Source organism: Dermacentor silvarum, chromosome 8 (assembly GCF_013339745.2).
Source record: "Dermacentor silvarum isolate Dsil-2018 chromosome 8, BIME_Dsil_1.4, whole genome shotgun sequence".
Classification (NCBI taxonomy): Eukaryota; Metazoa; Arthropoda; class Arachnida; order Ixodida; family Ixodidae; genus Dermacentor; species Dermacentor silvarum.
In genome coordinates this window covers 1,366,058-1,382,384 of record NC_051161.1, presented here as the reverse complement: position 1 = coordinate 1,382,384, position 16,327 = coordinate 1,366,058, and the positions used below count along the sequence as shown (strand labels likewise).

The 16,327-nt window shown below is 47.2% G+C and overlaps 1 protein-coding gene and 1 long non-coding RNA gene across 2 annotated transcripts in view; one reads left to right on the top strand and one right to left on the bottom strand.

Moving 5' to 3' along the window:
- LOC119460513 (intermembrane lipid transfer protein VPS13A) overlaps nt 1-16,327 on the top strand; it is a 1,139,096-nt gene that overhangs the window by 305,195 nt on the left and 817,574 nt on the right. The window contains exons 29-31 of the mRNA XM_037721434.2: nt 20-157; nt 222-299; nt 14,087-14,304. Coding sequence (XP_037577362.2) covers nt 20-157; nt 222-299; nt 14,087-14,304 — 434 coding nt within the window. The remainder of the gene's footprint in view (nt 1-19; nt 158-221; nt 300-14,086; nt 14,305-16,327) is intronic.
- The window catches only part of LOC125947490 (uncharacterized), a 409,960-nt gene that overhangs the window by 228,823 nt on the left and 164,810 nt on the right, over nt 1-16,327 (bottom strand). The window lies entirely within an intron of this gene.

Genomic DNA, 16,327 nt, shown 5'->3' with positions numbered 1-16,327 from the left:
TGCCCCCGTGTTTTGCCAGTATGTCAGGAAAGCGCCACGAGCCAAGTCTGTTGAGGGGATGGATGAGGAAATGCTGAAAGGCCCTGACGGCAGTATTCGCCTGCACATAGGCCGAGTGCAGCTGGTGCTGCTTCGCAGGTTTCTTGTAGACCTCCAGGTGAGCTGACTACTGGATTATCAACTTGTGGCCTTGACTGCTCTGGTCTGGTTCTGCTCTGCAGAAATTCCTGGAGCCATTCCTGCAATCTGAATCCAAGTCCCTTGCGCTCAAGTCAGCTGAGAAAGTTGTCCAGCAAAAGGTCTGTTTGTCAAAACAAGGGGCCCGTTCTGTGTGTGGTTCTCCCATTTTATTTGTTTGTGTACATGTCATAAGTGTAATGAGAGTGTAAAGCTGAACAAATATCACTCGATGACCGCGCACACTCGCTCTCAAAACACTAGAATGAGAAAGCACGGCAGCAGCATTGAGCGAATTGACCTTCGTTCTTGCTCTCGCTTCAACGCAAATTAAACGGTGAAAACACAGTGCACAAGACGCTATCAGCATTCGCAGTCTTTTCCCATCGCAGATTGCTTGCAATATAGGGCCCGCGCGGCCGTGCCATACGCAGCAGCAGCCGAAGTATAACCTCCTCCCCTTCCTCCCCACGGTGCCTTGCATGCGACAGAAGACGGTGCGCTTCCTTCCTGCTTACCCCCTTGTGTGCGCGAGATTGAGCCGCCATCGATGGCTCATCCTCACACGCTTTCACTCGCACATACAGCATACGGCGTGCGGCAATGATGTTATCGCTCCCAGGCTTTATACGGAATGTCACGGCGACGCCAATGTCCACGTCAGAAATTCAGTTTCAGTTTCAGTTTCAGTTTATTTCTTTCGTAAGTAGAATACAGCTTACATAAGTATACAGAAGGAGGTCCCAGAGCATGTAGCTGAAAGGGGACCTCCTGGCAGAAAATATACATTTGTGCTAATATATAACTTAAAACAGCAATGTAGTAATCACTAAGTGGAATATTAGGCAAAGTAAATAAAGTACAAACTGGAAATAATACAGAGTCACTAACTATTAGTACAATTAAGGTAGTAGCTAAAGCATTCAAAACTAAACGAATGAAAAAAGTTTATTATGTGCATAATTGTAAATCATATAAAGGAAAAAGACAGGTAAGAGAAATGAGCCGGAGTGAAGCGAATAGATATGTGATCAATTTTGTTTCTCTAGTAGAAAAGTGAATAAGGTTTTCTTGAAGAGACCTAATGAAGAAGAGCGCTTGACATCTAGTGGGAGGCTGTTCCAAGTGGACAATGCTGCGAAATATCCAGATTGTTTTCCATAATTAGTATGAATTAGTGGCAATAGGAAATTATTGTTAGCTGCAAACCTTGTGCAGTTCAAGTTTACCAATGGAACCTCCAAAAATATATTTACTGGGGGAGGACCATTTATTACTTTAAAAAGCATTACGGCTAAATTATATTTAACAAGTTTATTTATTGGCAGTAGATTGTGGTTTTGAAGCATATCAGAAGCACTGCAGTAGAATGAGCTGAACGATAATATCCGGATGGCCTGATTCTGCAAATGCTGTAGCGGTGCTATATGGGTTGGGTATGTGTTACCCCACGCTGTAATACAATAATTGATATGGCTATGAATAAATGAATAATACAGAGTTAGCATTGTTGTTTTGCTAAAATAATACCTAGCTTTAAGTAGAATTCTAACACCGGGAGCAAGTCTGCGCTTCAAATAGGCAATATGCCTTGTAAATTTTAAGTTAGAATCTAGAATTACACCAAGAAATGAACATTCATTTACTGCACTGATGACAAGAGAGTTTAGGTTGACAGTGGGAATGAATTCAGGTGTCCTATGATTTGAATGAAAAAGCATAAAAGACGTTTTGGCAGGATTTATCTTTAGGGAGTTAAGGTGGCACCACATTAAAATATTGCTCAGATCAGTATTTAGCTTAGCAGTCAGAGACGTTAGTGAACGATCGGTTGCAAGTAGAGTGGTGTCGTCGGCGTAAAGGAAGGCCTCAGTTTCTGATAGACAGCCAGGTAAATCATTTACATAAAGCAGGAATAGAAGTGGGCCAAGTATTGACCCCTGCGGAACCCCTTTATTGTTTATTCTGAATTCGGAAAGTGAAGAATTAAAATACACAGCCTGTTGTCTATCTGTTAGGTAACTTATTATAAGTTCTAGTGCAGGGCCATCGACGCCTACTGCCCGTAGTTTAGCAAGTAAGATGACATGACTTATTGAGTCAAATGCTTTGGAAAGATCGATAAAAACTGATCCTGCGTAGAAACCGGCATCTATGGCGCATTTTATTTTATCTGTGAAAGAAGGTATAGCATAGTCAGTCGAGGAACCTACCCTGAAGCCAAATTGATTAGGTGAAAGAACGTTAAATTTTGAGAAGTACAGTGAAAGCTCCATGATACGAATCTCACGGGGTCACGAAAAATATTCGTATTAGCCGAAATTCGTATCATCGAAACACAATTAAAACTACAGTCGAATCTCGATAATTCGAACTCGAAGGGGCCCGAAAATTTGTTCGAATTAAAAGGACGTATTTTGAAGTATTCGTGCACCATAGCACGATGCGCGAACGGTGCGAGTCGTGAAATATCGCGGCGCGCAAGCGCATAGCAAGCGCGGGCCACGAAACTGCCCACGCTGGCTAACGGTCGCTTCCCGATAACGGCAGAAAACGAAGCTTCAGGGAGCGGGCGGCGCCAGCACACGGGTGCGCGCGGAGACCGTCGAAGGTGAGGGAGGAGGGCGGCAGGGAAGAGGATTTGGCCGCGTCAACTCCGCCGCTTCGGTGGCTCCCCTCGCCCTCCCTCTCAACTCCCTCGTAGCTCTCTCACCTTCGACTCCGTGCGCACATCTCCGTGCGCGCCCGCCGCCGTGCTGGCGCCAGCTTATTTTAGCCGCTCCCTGAAGTTTCCTTTTCTGCCGTTATCGGGAAGCGAGCGTTTGCGGGCGTGAGCAGTTTCGTTGGCCCGACTGCGCCTCCGCCACTGCGTTCCTCTGCGCTGCTGCCGCAGCGTGCAAGGTCAACATGCAACTAGAAAATAGAGGAGAAGGGTTCACTGCCATTTTATCCGCGTGGCTGAGACGTCGGCACTAGTGTGGGCTAGAATACGGTTGTCTAGAACACACTAGTCGGCACGTACACGCTTGTTCCGGCGCGATGCAGAAACGGCGACCTTGCAATTTGAGAGAGGGGGAAATTTCCGCCGCGAGTTCTTTATTCCCCCCCCCCCCCCCCCCCCGTTCCTTCGCGTGCGGCATTGAGGGGTCTCTCCTGAGCTTTTGCTCTATGGCGGTGTCGGAGCAGTGCCGGTCGGAGGCACCGCCGCGTGATTGGCGCGCTGCTAAGAGCATTGTCGGTGCGCGGTATGTTCGAAATAAGCGTGTTCGAATTAACGAGATTCGACTGTAGCTAAATTAAGAGGTGAACTCACTCAGGCACATGTACGTAAAAAGCATTTATTTCTTGAAGAAAAAGTCTCTAATGTCCTTCTATCTCGGTAGACATAGCTCGCTGCGACTAGGTAAAATGGCGCAAACACAAAGAACGCGGTCCGAAGCACAGCGGCCACTCCGTCCGATGGGCGGTCGCCGAAAAGGAGGAAAAGTACAAAAGCGCCACCGCTTCAAACTCTTCGCGCCCAGTCGCGGAGTCCGCGCTGTCCGGCGCCGCGTCCGCGCCTCCGCACCAAAAGATAATGTTCTCTTTCGCGGCCGTCAGTGGGGCGGCGTTTATCCGTATCAACCGACGCAGGCCGAAAATCGATTCGTAACAACCGTTCTCTAGCACGTTGCAAAGTAATGGGGCTCGGCCGGGACCACAGAAAAATTCGTATCATCCGGAAATTCGTATTAGCCGTGATCGTATCATCGAGCTTTTACTGTATTTAGTTTGGCGCTTTTCAATACATTTTTCGATAACTTTGCTAAAGAAAGGAAGAATTGCTATAGGGCGATAATTAGAAATGCAGGAGCGGTCACCCTTTTTAAATACTGGAATGATTTTTGCTTTTTTCAGTTCACTTGGAAATACTCCGCTTTTAAATACTAAATTTGTAACATGAGATAATGGGCGGGCGATAAGATGAGCTACTAATTTAATGTTAATTGAACTGATTTCGTCCAGACCTGCTCCTGTAACCTTTAAATGATGAATGACATTGATTATTTCATCTGGGCCAGTTGGAAATAAGTAAAATGATTGTAAGCAGCGCTGAAATACTAATTGAGTGCCATTGGTATGATGGAAAGTATTGTCACAGAAAAACTCGTTAAATGCGTTGGCGATGTCTACTGGTTGCGTATACGTGGCATCTGATGAATGAAGCTTACTTATTGGTTTATCCTGGGTGGATCGGTTCCAGAAAGAATTTATTATTTTCCACTGTCTTTTGGTATCGCTGCCGGCTTCTGCTATTCTGAATTCGTAATAACTTCTTTTGGCAACCTTGAGCAGCCTGTTTAGGATGTTATAATAGATTTTATAGCGAGTTTTGAGTCGAATGTTAAACGGGCGTTGTTTAACTTTTCGGTAAAGGTTATCTTTTTTACGTAGGCTAGTTAGTAGACCATTGGTTAACCAAGGATTCTGTAACGCTGGAACATGTCTTCTGCATTTAACAAAGCTGGTAGAATTAGTAAAACATTTTTTTATTATCTCCGAAAACTCATTAAAAGCTGATTCTGTGCTTGACTGTGATGTCACAGAACACCAATTTACCTCACTAATGCGAGCAATGAAGACATCTTTATTAATCACAGCTCTGTAGAATTCATGACAAGGTTTATACAATTGACAAGGAAGTTTAAAAAAGACAGGGAAGTGATCAGTGATGTTATTTTCAAGTATACCGCAAGCTGGAGGACACATAAGGTTGGAGAATATATGATCTATTAACGTGGCAGACGCCCCTAAAGTACATCTAGTTGGGAGGGAAACCAGTGATTCGAAGCCAAATCCATGAAGGCAATTAGTGTAGGCAGTAGTTGCAGCGCTGCAGTCATCTAAAAGGTTAATGTTAATGTCTCCGAGAAGCACAACATTTTTCCTTTCTGACGACAAGTTACCAAGTACAATATTCAAGTCATCGCAAAAAGCAGATATTGAAGATGAAGGTGAGCGGTACACACAACCGATAACTGTCTGGTTCACATCCTCAAGTTCAAGCCACACAGATTCACAATTCGGCACTGAAAAAGATATGTCGTGCCTGTGCTTATAACGTACATCAGGAGATACAAAAACAGCAACACCTCCATAACTCTGGTGAGAACGATAGCAGTATTCAGAAGCATAGGAGGGAAAACCAAATAAGTTATCATCTGCTTGTGATAGCCAAGTTTCCGAAATGCAGATAAGAGAAAATGTATGGTCTAAAGATGCTAAAAAATTGTAGATTTCATCGTAGTGTTTTTTTAGACTTCGCGCATTAAAGTGAATTGCAGATAGGCATGGGTTCATAAAAAAAGATTTGAGTTGCTCAGTTGAAAAATAAGATGACATTTTCGAATGCAACAAAATATGTTAGTCCCTGACCCTCCAGTATTTACCGGAAGACCGATAAATCACCCTCGGACGAGATACGATAGACTCGACTGTCGCACGTCTTTCTAGCCTTAATTTGGCAATTCTCGGTCCATAGGAATTGCCAACCTTTGTCCCTTTTCAGCGACTGAGCCTTCGCAAACAGCACTTTGTTTTCTCGGGTCAGGTGATCATTGATATAAATGGGAACATGATTCGGTCCTGCGTAACCGAGATCTTTAGAATTTAGGCGGGCCTTTCGGGCCTTAGCAATAAAATCCTGCTTCTTTGCCCTTGAGCAAAACCGGGCAATGATGTTCTTATTGCCCGCTCCTGACCTCGTTGGGACGCGGTGTACAACATCGATGTCGTCTTCAGAAATTGGACAGCATATTTTTTCACCTACAGCTTTCATGATCGCAAGACAGCTCTCGCCCTGTGTACATACTACTCCTTTAATTTCCACGTTGTTTATTCTTGAGTGCTGCTCAAGTTCTGACAGGCGTTTGGTCAATGCTTCATTCTCGGCCTTTAATTCTTTGTTAGCCGAGGTCAAAGAAATATTTTGAGCTCGAGCATCTTCAACAATTGAGTTGAGCATGTCGACACTTTTTATTAAGGCTTCCATTTCACCTTTCAGTTCAACTATGTTTGGTTCTGTTGATAGCTTCTTTGAACACTTTCTCACAAGATCACCTCATCACATCGACCCTTGAACAAGGCTTCTAGCTGATCAATTCGTTTCGCGAGCTCCGCACAAGTCGGCATAGTGGCAAGCACAAAATATAATACGAGCACTTGGAGCAGCAACGGTCACGGAGGAAACAGTAATTTTAACAAATGCCTAACCTGGAGAGGCACTAACCTGCAAAAGTAAGCAGAAATGTTCTCCCTGAAGATCGTAGCTTCCAGCCTTGACCACTGCTGCCAAATGATGCCAAGTCGATTCCGTTGTCCCTTTTATACCGACAAAAGCGCGACGTCATGATCCGGTAGGTGCGCAGTGGAGGCTTTCAACTCTGGTAGACCACGCAGCCAGCTGGTCCGGTGATGCACGAAGATTGATGACGAATGCAATGCAGTTGATGTAGACACAACACGAGGGCTGCAGTGACCGTGCTTGGCTTGTAGGTATGGACGACGAATACTGCAAAAGTAAGCAGACATGTTCTCCCTGAAGTTTGTAGCTTCCAGCCGTGACCACTGCTGCCAAAATCAAGCCTGGAGTTTCTATATAATTACTGCAGCTCGCTTCAACGTGAACTAAGCGGCAAAAATACAGTGCACACAAAGGTATCAGCACTCGGAGCACTCTGTCCCCATCACAGATCGCTTTCAAACTGGAGCCCATGCAGCTGTACCATATGCAGCAGGCAACAGAGTAGACCCTCCCCCCCCCCCCCCCTCCCTCCCTTCTGCCTTGCCCGCGACGGAATATGGCGCACTTGTGCGCGCGACATTGAGCCACCATCGTCGGCTCACCCTCGCACACTTTCGCTCGTACATAAGCATATATCCTGTGGCAACAACGATGAGGGCGATGACGACAGTAGAAATGTGCATGGAGTGCCCATATATCTAATTGCTCTTACAAAAAAAAAAAAGGGGGGGGGGGGGCACCTAAGCAATTCCTCTGATGTGTGAATGTCAGAGGATTACTTGCCGCTGAGTGGTGTCACTGAGTTTGGTGTTGCGGTGCAATGTTTTGGAGTGAAATGTTTCGGAGTGTAATGTTGCTGCTTATGAGGTAGCAAAAAAAAAAACAGGAACAGACTGGGTCACGATGGGAAGGCACTGCCTCAAATGAGACGACGGAAGATTGCGTGCACCCGCCAAGCTGAAGTAACCATCTGCCGGCGGCGTACAAAGGGACCGCCGATGGCAGAGAGGAACACGTAGACGCCCTCCAATGTCTAGATGTGGTCTCCCAAATGCCCGTCTTGCATGCGTTTATGCAAGGGCCCAAATCTCGGCAAAATCTCAGCTAAAGGGGGAGACCCTGTGGGCAGGATGACAGCCGAGTGACAGTGTTTTTTGACCCACTGCCATCTCATCTAGGCAGCGAGACGAGGGACATGGAGCTCTCAGAAATTTATTTATTTATTTATACTATTGATCCCATCAGCGATCATAACAGAAGGGCATGTACATAGTTGTCTTACAATATAATAACAATTAGCACAATATTTAGTTTACATACAATTTATTGACAATTAGAAAAGACAAATAATATGGTTGGCAGAAATAATAAAGCAATACATCATCCTAAAAAAAGAACGAGAGTAATCAATAAAGGTAGACAATTGACAAAGGTGAACGAAATCGTAGTATTAATTACAAGATATACATTGCAGTATGCTTAGGAATTAGAAGAGTTAATGAAATAAGCTAATAATTAGAAGCAGTAAAGAAGGCATAAATAACCCATGCATAAATTGGTTAGCATAAATAGCATAAACAAACAATAATCCAGAGTTCGACGGAAACCCGTCTGGTGAGGAATGAGCATAGTGAAATAAAACGAACACTCGCCAAGGAAATACATGTATTGAGAAATAAAACTTGACCTTTCGAGTCCTGTACGGGACCCTTGATCACAATGAAAGCAAACACGGTGGCTCTTGTTTAAATATGGGATAGATGGCGTAGTGCGTGTGTGTAGATTTCTGGCAGATTCGCACATGTCCTGTTTATCGCATGTTGCATCGTCTGAATGTGCAGCGATTCAAGCATTAGTCTTGCAGGCAGTTTCTTCTCTGTGGCGATTATCGATGCCAATTCCCAGTCTATGCAGTGACCTGAGTTTTTGTGGTGTTCTGATAACATGTTTGAAGATGAATTGCCCTTGTCGACATCGTACTGATGCTGTTTTATGCGTTTTTTAAAGTTACCGGTCTCGCCGACATAGGTTGCGTCACAATCTCTGCACGGTATTTTATACACAACACCAGGGTACCTCGATCGTTCCAAGGGGTCTTTTACGTGCATCATTTGACCACGTAACTTGCTTGATGGGACATGCGCAACCCAAACGTCATACTCATTAAAAACTCTTGCCAAAGCCTCGCTTACCCCATGCGCATACGGAATGGCTGCGCATTTACACTTCTTGGTAACCGCTTGGCGGTTGGGCACTGAGGCATGACGTTCCTGCTCTCTGAGCATTTGAGGCGGGTGTCCGTTATTCGACAAGTCCCTCCGTACCGTGTCCAGTTCTGCTCTGCGTCTTGTAGGGCTTGAACTGAGACGGAAGGCGCAATCGAACAGGGATGACACGACCGAGCGCTTATGGCCCTTTGAGTGTATGGAAAGGAAATCGAGGTATTTTCCCGTGTGCCTGGGCTTTCGATACACCGTTGTGGCGAAACCTTTGTCCATGCGTTCCACGAGAACATCAAGGAAAGCTATGCGGCTGCTCTCTTCATATTCCACCGTAAACTGGATACTGGGCTTGAAAGAATTGAGGTGGGCCAGGAAATTTTGGACCTCACTGCGGTGAATAACACAAAAGCAGTCGTCAACGTAACGGACGAAGAATTTTGGAGCAGGGGAGAACGACGACAACGTGGCATCCTCTATGGCCTGCAGGGCTAGATTATCGCACACGACTGATACAGAAGCCCCCATGGCGGTCCCAAAGACTTGTCGGTAGAAATGCTTATTGAAAACAAAGTACGTATTTTTGAGGCAGAACTCCAACAGACGACATAAGTCATCGACGTAAATAGGCGTGCGAGAGGGCAAAGAGGGATCCCGTTCCAGTGCTTCTCTGCAACATTGTATCGCAAAATCGACAGGCACGCACGTAAACATAGATTTTACATCAAATGAGACCATGATGTGGTCTTCGTCGATTGCACACTCCTTTAACCTTTCAACGAAAAGTCTTGAGTCTTTCACAAACGTAGAAGTTTTTCCAACTAGCGGGCGTAGTACACTGTGAAGGTAGCCGGAAAGCCTGTGAAGAGGTGAACGGGTAAAGTCGACAATCGGTCTCAGGGGCACGTCAGGTTTGTGCACTTTCGGCAGGCCACAAATTGCCGGCGCAGACTCGTTATTACATAGCAGTTTGTAATAAAGGTGCTTGCTCTCAGGTGGCACGAACTGGAATACATTGAACCGAAGTTTCTGCAGCTCACCTTCGATTTTTCGAGTTGGGTCACGTTTTATCAATGTATACGTTTCATCTTCCTGAAGCAGGTCTTCCATCATATATGTATGAGCAGGTCCTCCATCAATACATGTATTTCCTTGGCGAGTGTTCGTTTTATTTCACTATAAATAAACAATGCATAAATAAACAATGGAACTCAGCAATGAGAAAGTACTAGAAGGAATTAAAGTTAGGTTTACACAAGAGGTGATAATCTATAAATAAATTGGGATTATGTATTCAATAAAATAAAATAGAGTAGAAATAAATGGTAACACAGGTAGGTCAGAATTGTGACGCATGTAATTTGTTTTCGACTAATGTTAAAAAAGTAGATATGGTTGGGCTCTTTGTAATGATAGGGTGCAGCTTGTTCCATTCAAGCGTCATTAAAGGAAAAAAGGAATGCTTATGACTTTCCCGCTTGTGTAATGTGTGCCAAAGCGTGAAGCTCCGAGGTGGACGACCGCCCGGCTTCATGCAGCCTATCGACAGCCAGACTTCCTGGTAAATCACAGCATGTGACGTCATGGGGCCTTATCCCACAACACCGAGCAGGAACAAATTCTTGCTGAGGGTCACGGATCACTTCAGTAAATGGGTAGAACTTTTCCCCCTACGAAAACTGATGGCACGGGTGATCATGGATAAGTTGATGGAGGTTTTCACCAGGTTTGGTTTTCCAGAGCAGTTGATAACGGACAATGCGTCATACTTCACTGCAAAGGTGTTCGTTGACTCATGCGCCGCACTTGGCATTAAGCACATGAAACCGACAACCTATCATGCTCAGTCGCACCCCACTTAACGAGTCAATCGCAACATCAAGCACATGCTTGTCGCATTCTCTGAAAGGCATAAGGACTGGGATACCTACCTTCCAGAGATAGACAGTGAACCGCTCGACTGGGTATGTGCCTTCTTCTCTCAACCTGGAGAGAGAGCTGCCGAATCCAATGGATAGGGTTCTCGCGGATCGCAGCGGAATGCCAGTCGCGCCGTCAGCACGAGCTGAATACGCGACGCATCTACGGGCCAAGATGATGGAAGCTTTACATAAAGCACGCTGTAATCTTCGCACTGCTAGGGCACAATAGAAGGCGCAGTACGACCGCTCGCATCGGAAAGTCCACTACGAAGTGGGCGATCTGGTGCTTCGACGCCAGCACGTTCTCAGCGATGCTACCAAACATTTCGCTGCCTCGCTGGCGCCGAAGTGGATTGGGCCGTATCAAGTGAGAGGGAAGGTTTCCTCGCTTCTTTACCGGCTCGAGAACAAGAAAGGAAAGCCGATCGTCGGACCGGTACACGTATGCGACCTGAAACGCTACGTGCCGTGTGATGAGCAGTGGGATGATGATCAGGCCCTCCCTCAACCGCGATCGGTGAGAGAGAGCAGCCAGCACCGAATGGCAAGCCCGCAGCCGCGCTACAACTTGCGCAGCAGGCGGGGACCACCGGGCGCTCCCGGTCCCGTTTGATGTTTCTGGCAAATAGCAAGGTGTCACGCGCAAAGCGCAATGCGAGTGTTAACCTTATCTGTGCCGACTATACTGCACAGATGGAGAAATACGAGCAATCCATGCGCCGCCGAGACGACTCGGCGGCGGGCTGCCCTCCCTTCGGGGAGTCCCCACAAGGGCCCTCGGCCCACCACCAGATACAGCGTCAGGCCTCACTCAGGCCTCACCCCGGACGCCAGCAAGACCGGCACACCACCAGAGACAGCGCCAGGCCTCACCCCGGACGCCCGCAAGACCGGCCCCACGTTGGGCGCCAGATGTGGGGTCTCATACGTGCTCTCGCGACAAAGGAACAACAACACAGTAGTGCAGACAATCAAAAGGGCATTTATTGCACCTTTTATACACTAATACACGCTAGCCGAATTACTACCAATAGAACATTCACATGGGCGCGCCACAAATCAAGGAAGTCCGACGCACCACGACCCGATAGCGAGCGAATATGTTCGCCCCATGCTGTGACACCATGGCCTAGTCGTTCACGTGTACGTTCACGCGAGCGGTGGTGCGTTCGAACGATCCGTGTTCGTCTATACTGGTGTCCTGCTCTTAGCCTCGCGAGACGGTCCCGCGAAGCCGGCCGGCGCACGCGCGAAGCGTTCGTGCGTGTTGGTCGCCGATCTTAAGCCAAAGAGGAAGCGCCTTTGACCTTTTTCACCCAAGTCACCCCGCCGTTCGATGGCGTTAGCATCGCGACACTCGCGCCATCTCTCGCAATGCGCCGCAACCACCACGACTGCCGCCGACACTTAGCCACGCGGAGAAGCCGGATTACAGGAGACGCGTGAGAGTCACGCATCCCCACACCGTATGAACTGGGTGTTTGTTTAATGATAGAGTGTGTTTATGTCGGGTGAGTTGTGTTTGTGTTATAGATAAGTATTTTGAGCTGTCTATTTTTAATTCGTTATGAATAAGTTGGTACATCATTTTAAAGCGCGCAAGCTTGGCTCGGTTTTATAAGGTAAATATACCTGCCTGTTTTAGCAATTCCCCTGGGTGAGTCTGTTAATCTATATTTATTGTAAATACATCTTAGTACCTTCCTTTGAACTGCTTCCAGTTTGTTAATGCAGCACAATGGCGTCGCACAACAATTGTGAGCGCTGGTAAATCCACATCCCAAACATTTTTTTTGGCAGTTAATGCATTATCCTTACCTTACCGCTCACTATTGGGTCGCGGTATCCTTACCTTTGGCAGTTAATGCAGGTAGCCTAGAATACTGCGTCATAAAACACAGCACTGCACTTTAATGCAGAGAGCACACTCAGCGTCCACTGCCCCCAATGGTGGAGGGCGTGAAATGCTGCACTGCGTCAATTCGTACATGTATGCTGCAGTGTGTTTGCAGACACTGCCTTGCGCTTTCCACCACTGACTCTGGTCAGCGAGGGTTCAGACACAAAGAATGTGACCCACTAAGCGCCTGTCACTACTGCAAGGGCGGAGCAACTCAGCAAGCCACACTGGCAGAAGCTGTCAAAGCAGGTGAATGTCTGAAGGCCAGAGTATTGAGGACACAAAGATGGTTGCTCACGTACCTTACTGCTTGCTCTCGTGAGTGGTGCTCGTCCTTCCCACTACTTGTCTTTCTTGCGGGTTGCGACCACGCTAGACGTTCGCATCTTCTCTCCCATGTCATGCCCCACGACCCATTCGGAGGTCTGCGTAGCAAGATGTCTCGGGACACAGCCGCAGCGCTCGGGGAAATAGTACGGAGCCGAGGGACAGGCGTTTGGGGGTTGCTTTGCACTGGTGAATGAGCCCGGCTGGAGGCACAGCAATGACTGTGCCCAGTGGTCCAAAGGAACTCACACAATGTCGAATAAACTGTCTTTATGAAAATAAAATATAAAATTGCCAACTTATCTTGGCAGTCGAACTTTTCCACACAACCTCTTAATGAAGTAACCGGGTGGAAATACCTTGGCGTCACAATAGCAAGCTGGAAACTTGCATTTGTGTGCATTATCCTTTCATAAATTGTGTTTTCTATGACATTGTGGGGCTTCGAAGAGAGTCGAGCATAGAGAGGAGATGTCAGGTCCACACGAAAACCAGATTATCTGGCTCTGTCAACCCAGAATTCCAGTGAGACACTGAGCGAGTGCATGCTGCCCCATGCATCTACAACAATGGCGATGCCTTAAATGGTGGAGCTGATGCAGAAATTAAAATGCGGTCCTTAACTAGCTTATACAGAAATTATTAGACCAAAACTAGATTATGCATGTACTGTTTGGGATTCAATCATTAAGGCTAGCATTACTGCCTTGGAGATGATTCAGTGAAAAGCTGTCTGAGTCATTTATTTGAAATTTCCTACAATTGACTCGAAGTATTAACACTTGAAGCCCTACACAAATCTCTGCAGCTTGTCCTTTTTTCTGCTGAGAAATAAGTTATTCATGAGTCCTGGCTCATATGTGGAGCCATTAACAAGGCACAATCATTAACTTCTTACCACAGTAGAACCAACATTTTCAGTACTCTTTTTCTCCCCATAACAGTAACTGACTGGAATTGGCTGCCACCAAATTTCCTAATCAGCACTGAGAGCTTTGATATTATGCTGTGTTATTCTTGGCGCACAACTACACTTATGCTCACATATTGGGTCAAATATGCTTTCAAGATTATGAATGTTTATTTATTTTTGTGTGCTAAATCTTATTTCTTGGTTCATTTCATTATGTACAATTGTGCGTGGGCCTTGTGCGTGGGCCTGCCAAAGGCTAGCAGTAAAAAAAAGTCAGTTAATAACCTTCAGAGCAACACTGTGTGTGCACTGTCATGTGCTGAGCGGCATGTGGCATGCACCCAGGTGGCTGACTTTGCACACAAGTCTGTGATGCTCCAGCTCTGCATCGACATCCATGCTCCAACTGTGCTCGTGCCCCAGAAGTCTGACTCTCCCAACTTGGTGGTGCTCAACCTGGGAGACCTGAGCATCGAGAACTTCTTCAAGGAAATCTTACTGGGCCCAAGACCCGACTATGTGGACAACATCTTGGTGCGTCTCAGCTCACTGCATATGACCAGGTGAGCCAAATATTAAGTCAGACATTTGTGTGCAAGGGGCATACCTCATAAACTGCATTGTCAATTTTTCTCACGTGTGGCATTTTCAGTCAGATTTTTATTGTGTGGAGACGGGTTTGTACAAGGCTCACCCTACGAGCGACAGTCGGGAAAGGGCACGATGCACCTCCACTCTGCAATGCACGAAGGCGCTACGGCAGGGTTTGTCGACTCTCCGACACGGCGCAGAGAAGGCGCCAGAGTCAGTTCGCCAACGGATTCGCCCATGATACAGCGCAGTGCAACAGTCACGGTGCTTACGGGTAAAGGCTCACTGCAAGACCGATCGAGTACGCACGCCCGCTGCGCTAGGGCTAACCGGGTAGCGGTCCACTAAGCGCGAGAACGAGGAGTCGCGGGAGCGAAGGTCCCACGTAACCAACTCGTTGCGGGCCTGTGAACATCTGCCGCAGTGATAAAGCGCTCAGCGCAAGAGAGCTCGGGTGGCGAGAGCGCCCGAAGGCCGCCACTCGGGAGGCTAATCAGGGCGTGTCCCGGTGACGTTTGTTCGTGCGGCAACTGAAACCCCGGAGGGAGAAGCACGGTTTGCGCGGGGAAATTAGCTCCGGCGTGCTAACCGTGTCCGCCATGTTGCCGTTACGGCGGCAGTTACTGGAGATCGAGCTAAGCACAGCGCGCAAGCTGGGGGACAAGGCGCGGGAAGACACCTCGATCCCCACATTCCCCCTTCCTAAAGACCGAGGCCAGCCTCCAAAGGTGGCTGACCGAGTCCAAGTGGCAAGGTTGACTCAGCCAAAGAGGGATAAGCCAATGGGGCAAAGTTAAGAAATACTAAGCTAAGAAATGCCTATATGTTCTCAGTATTGTTTGCATGGTGGAGTTGAGCGGTGCTTTGTTGGGGGACACACGAACATGTGTGTTTCTTTAGTGGATGTTGAAAGTCAATTTATTTCACAGATAAGCAGTGTTGTTTACTGGAGAGCATCAGTGCGGGCCATGCAGCCGCGAGTTAAACTGTGTGATGAGAAATGATAAACATATGCAGTGACCGCATGCTGACAGCAGCTCCTGAGTTCAGCAGGATTCATGTAACGGAGCTTTACTGAACTTCCTCCTTGCACCATAGTTGCATCCATTGTCCCAATCAATGTCGGGCAGCAGGACCTTGTCTAGCATGCCCTGATGCCATACACCCGATCTTGGCTGAGCCGTTTGTGTCAGATGCAGTTCCTGAAAGCTGGGATACCAAGTTGCTTTCAAGAAGGGTCATGTTGTGGATGTGTCCTTTCTGTAGATTTTGGGTCCGAAGCCTAAAAAACGAAAAATGACTAGGTTCAATACCTCACTGTAAGAAAATGCCACAACAAACATGTTCTGTGTGATTATCAGTGCACGGAGAACACGAGGAATGCAGGAGATGGAAATTCAAGATGATGAGCAACACGAGAACAAGGTGAGAGCAGGAGCCAACGTTTCGACAAGTGGACTTGTATTCTTCAAGGCGATATATGCAGGGGTGGGACTCCTGCGCCAATTGCGCCATTTTGATACAAAAGCAGATTCCTGCGCTAAACTGCACCAAACACAGAAAATTGACCGAAATTGCGCCACGCTTCGCTAGAACAGCTTTGGCATGTGTGCTGCGAACAGCGAGCAGATTCATTCTCCGAAAAAGAGTGTGGCCGTTCACATTCCGCAGACCGCACGACGGTGCTTCCCGCACAGTTTCTCGTGATTTTCGTGCTTTTAACACTGGATTTTTCGGCGCTTCCGGCAAGTGGCCGGCATGCGCACAGTCTCGGCTGTTGTCAATGCTGTCGGAACGGCCATGGCGGCTGCATTTAGAGTGTACTAGAATATGGTTGAGTGGGCCGAGCGGCGCGGCGCTCCCTAGCTGAGGCGCAAAATAACGAAAAGCAGGCTTAGGGCACTGCGAGCGAACTAGGTAATAGGGAGGCGCACCCTGCCGTGGGTTCAACGGGCGGCCGTCTCTGTCCCCAGGGCTAGTATATCGTATAAATAT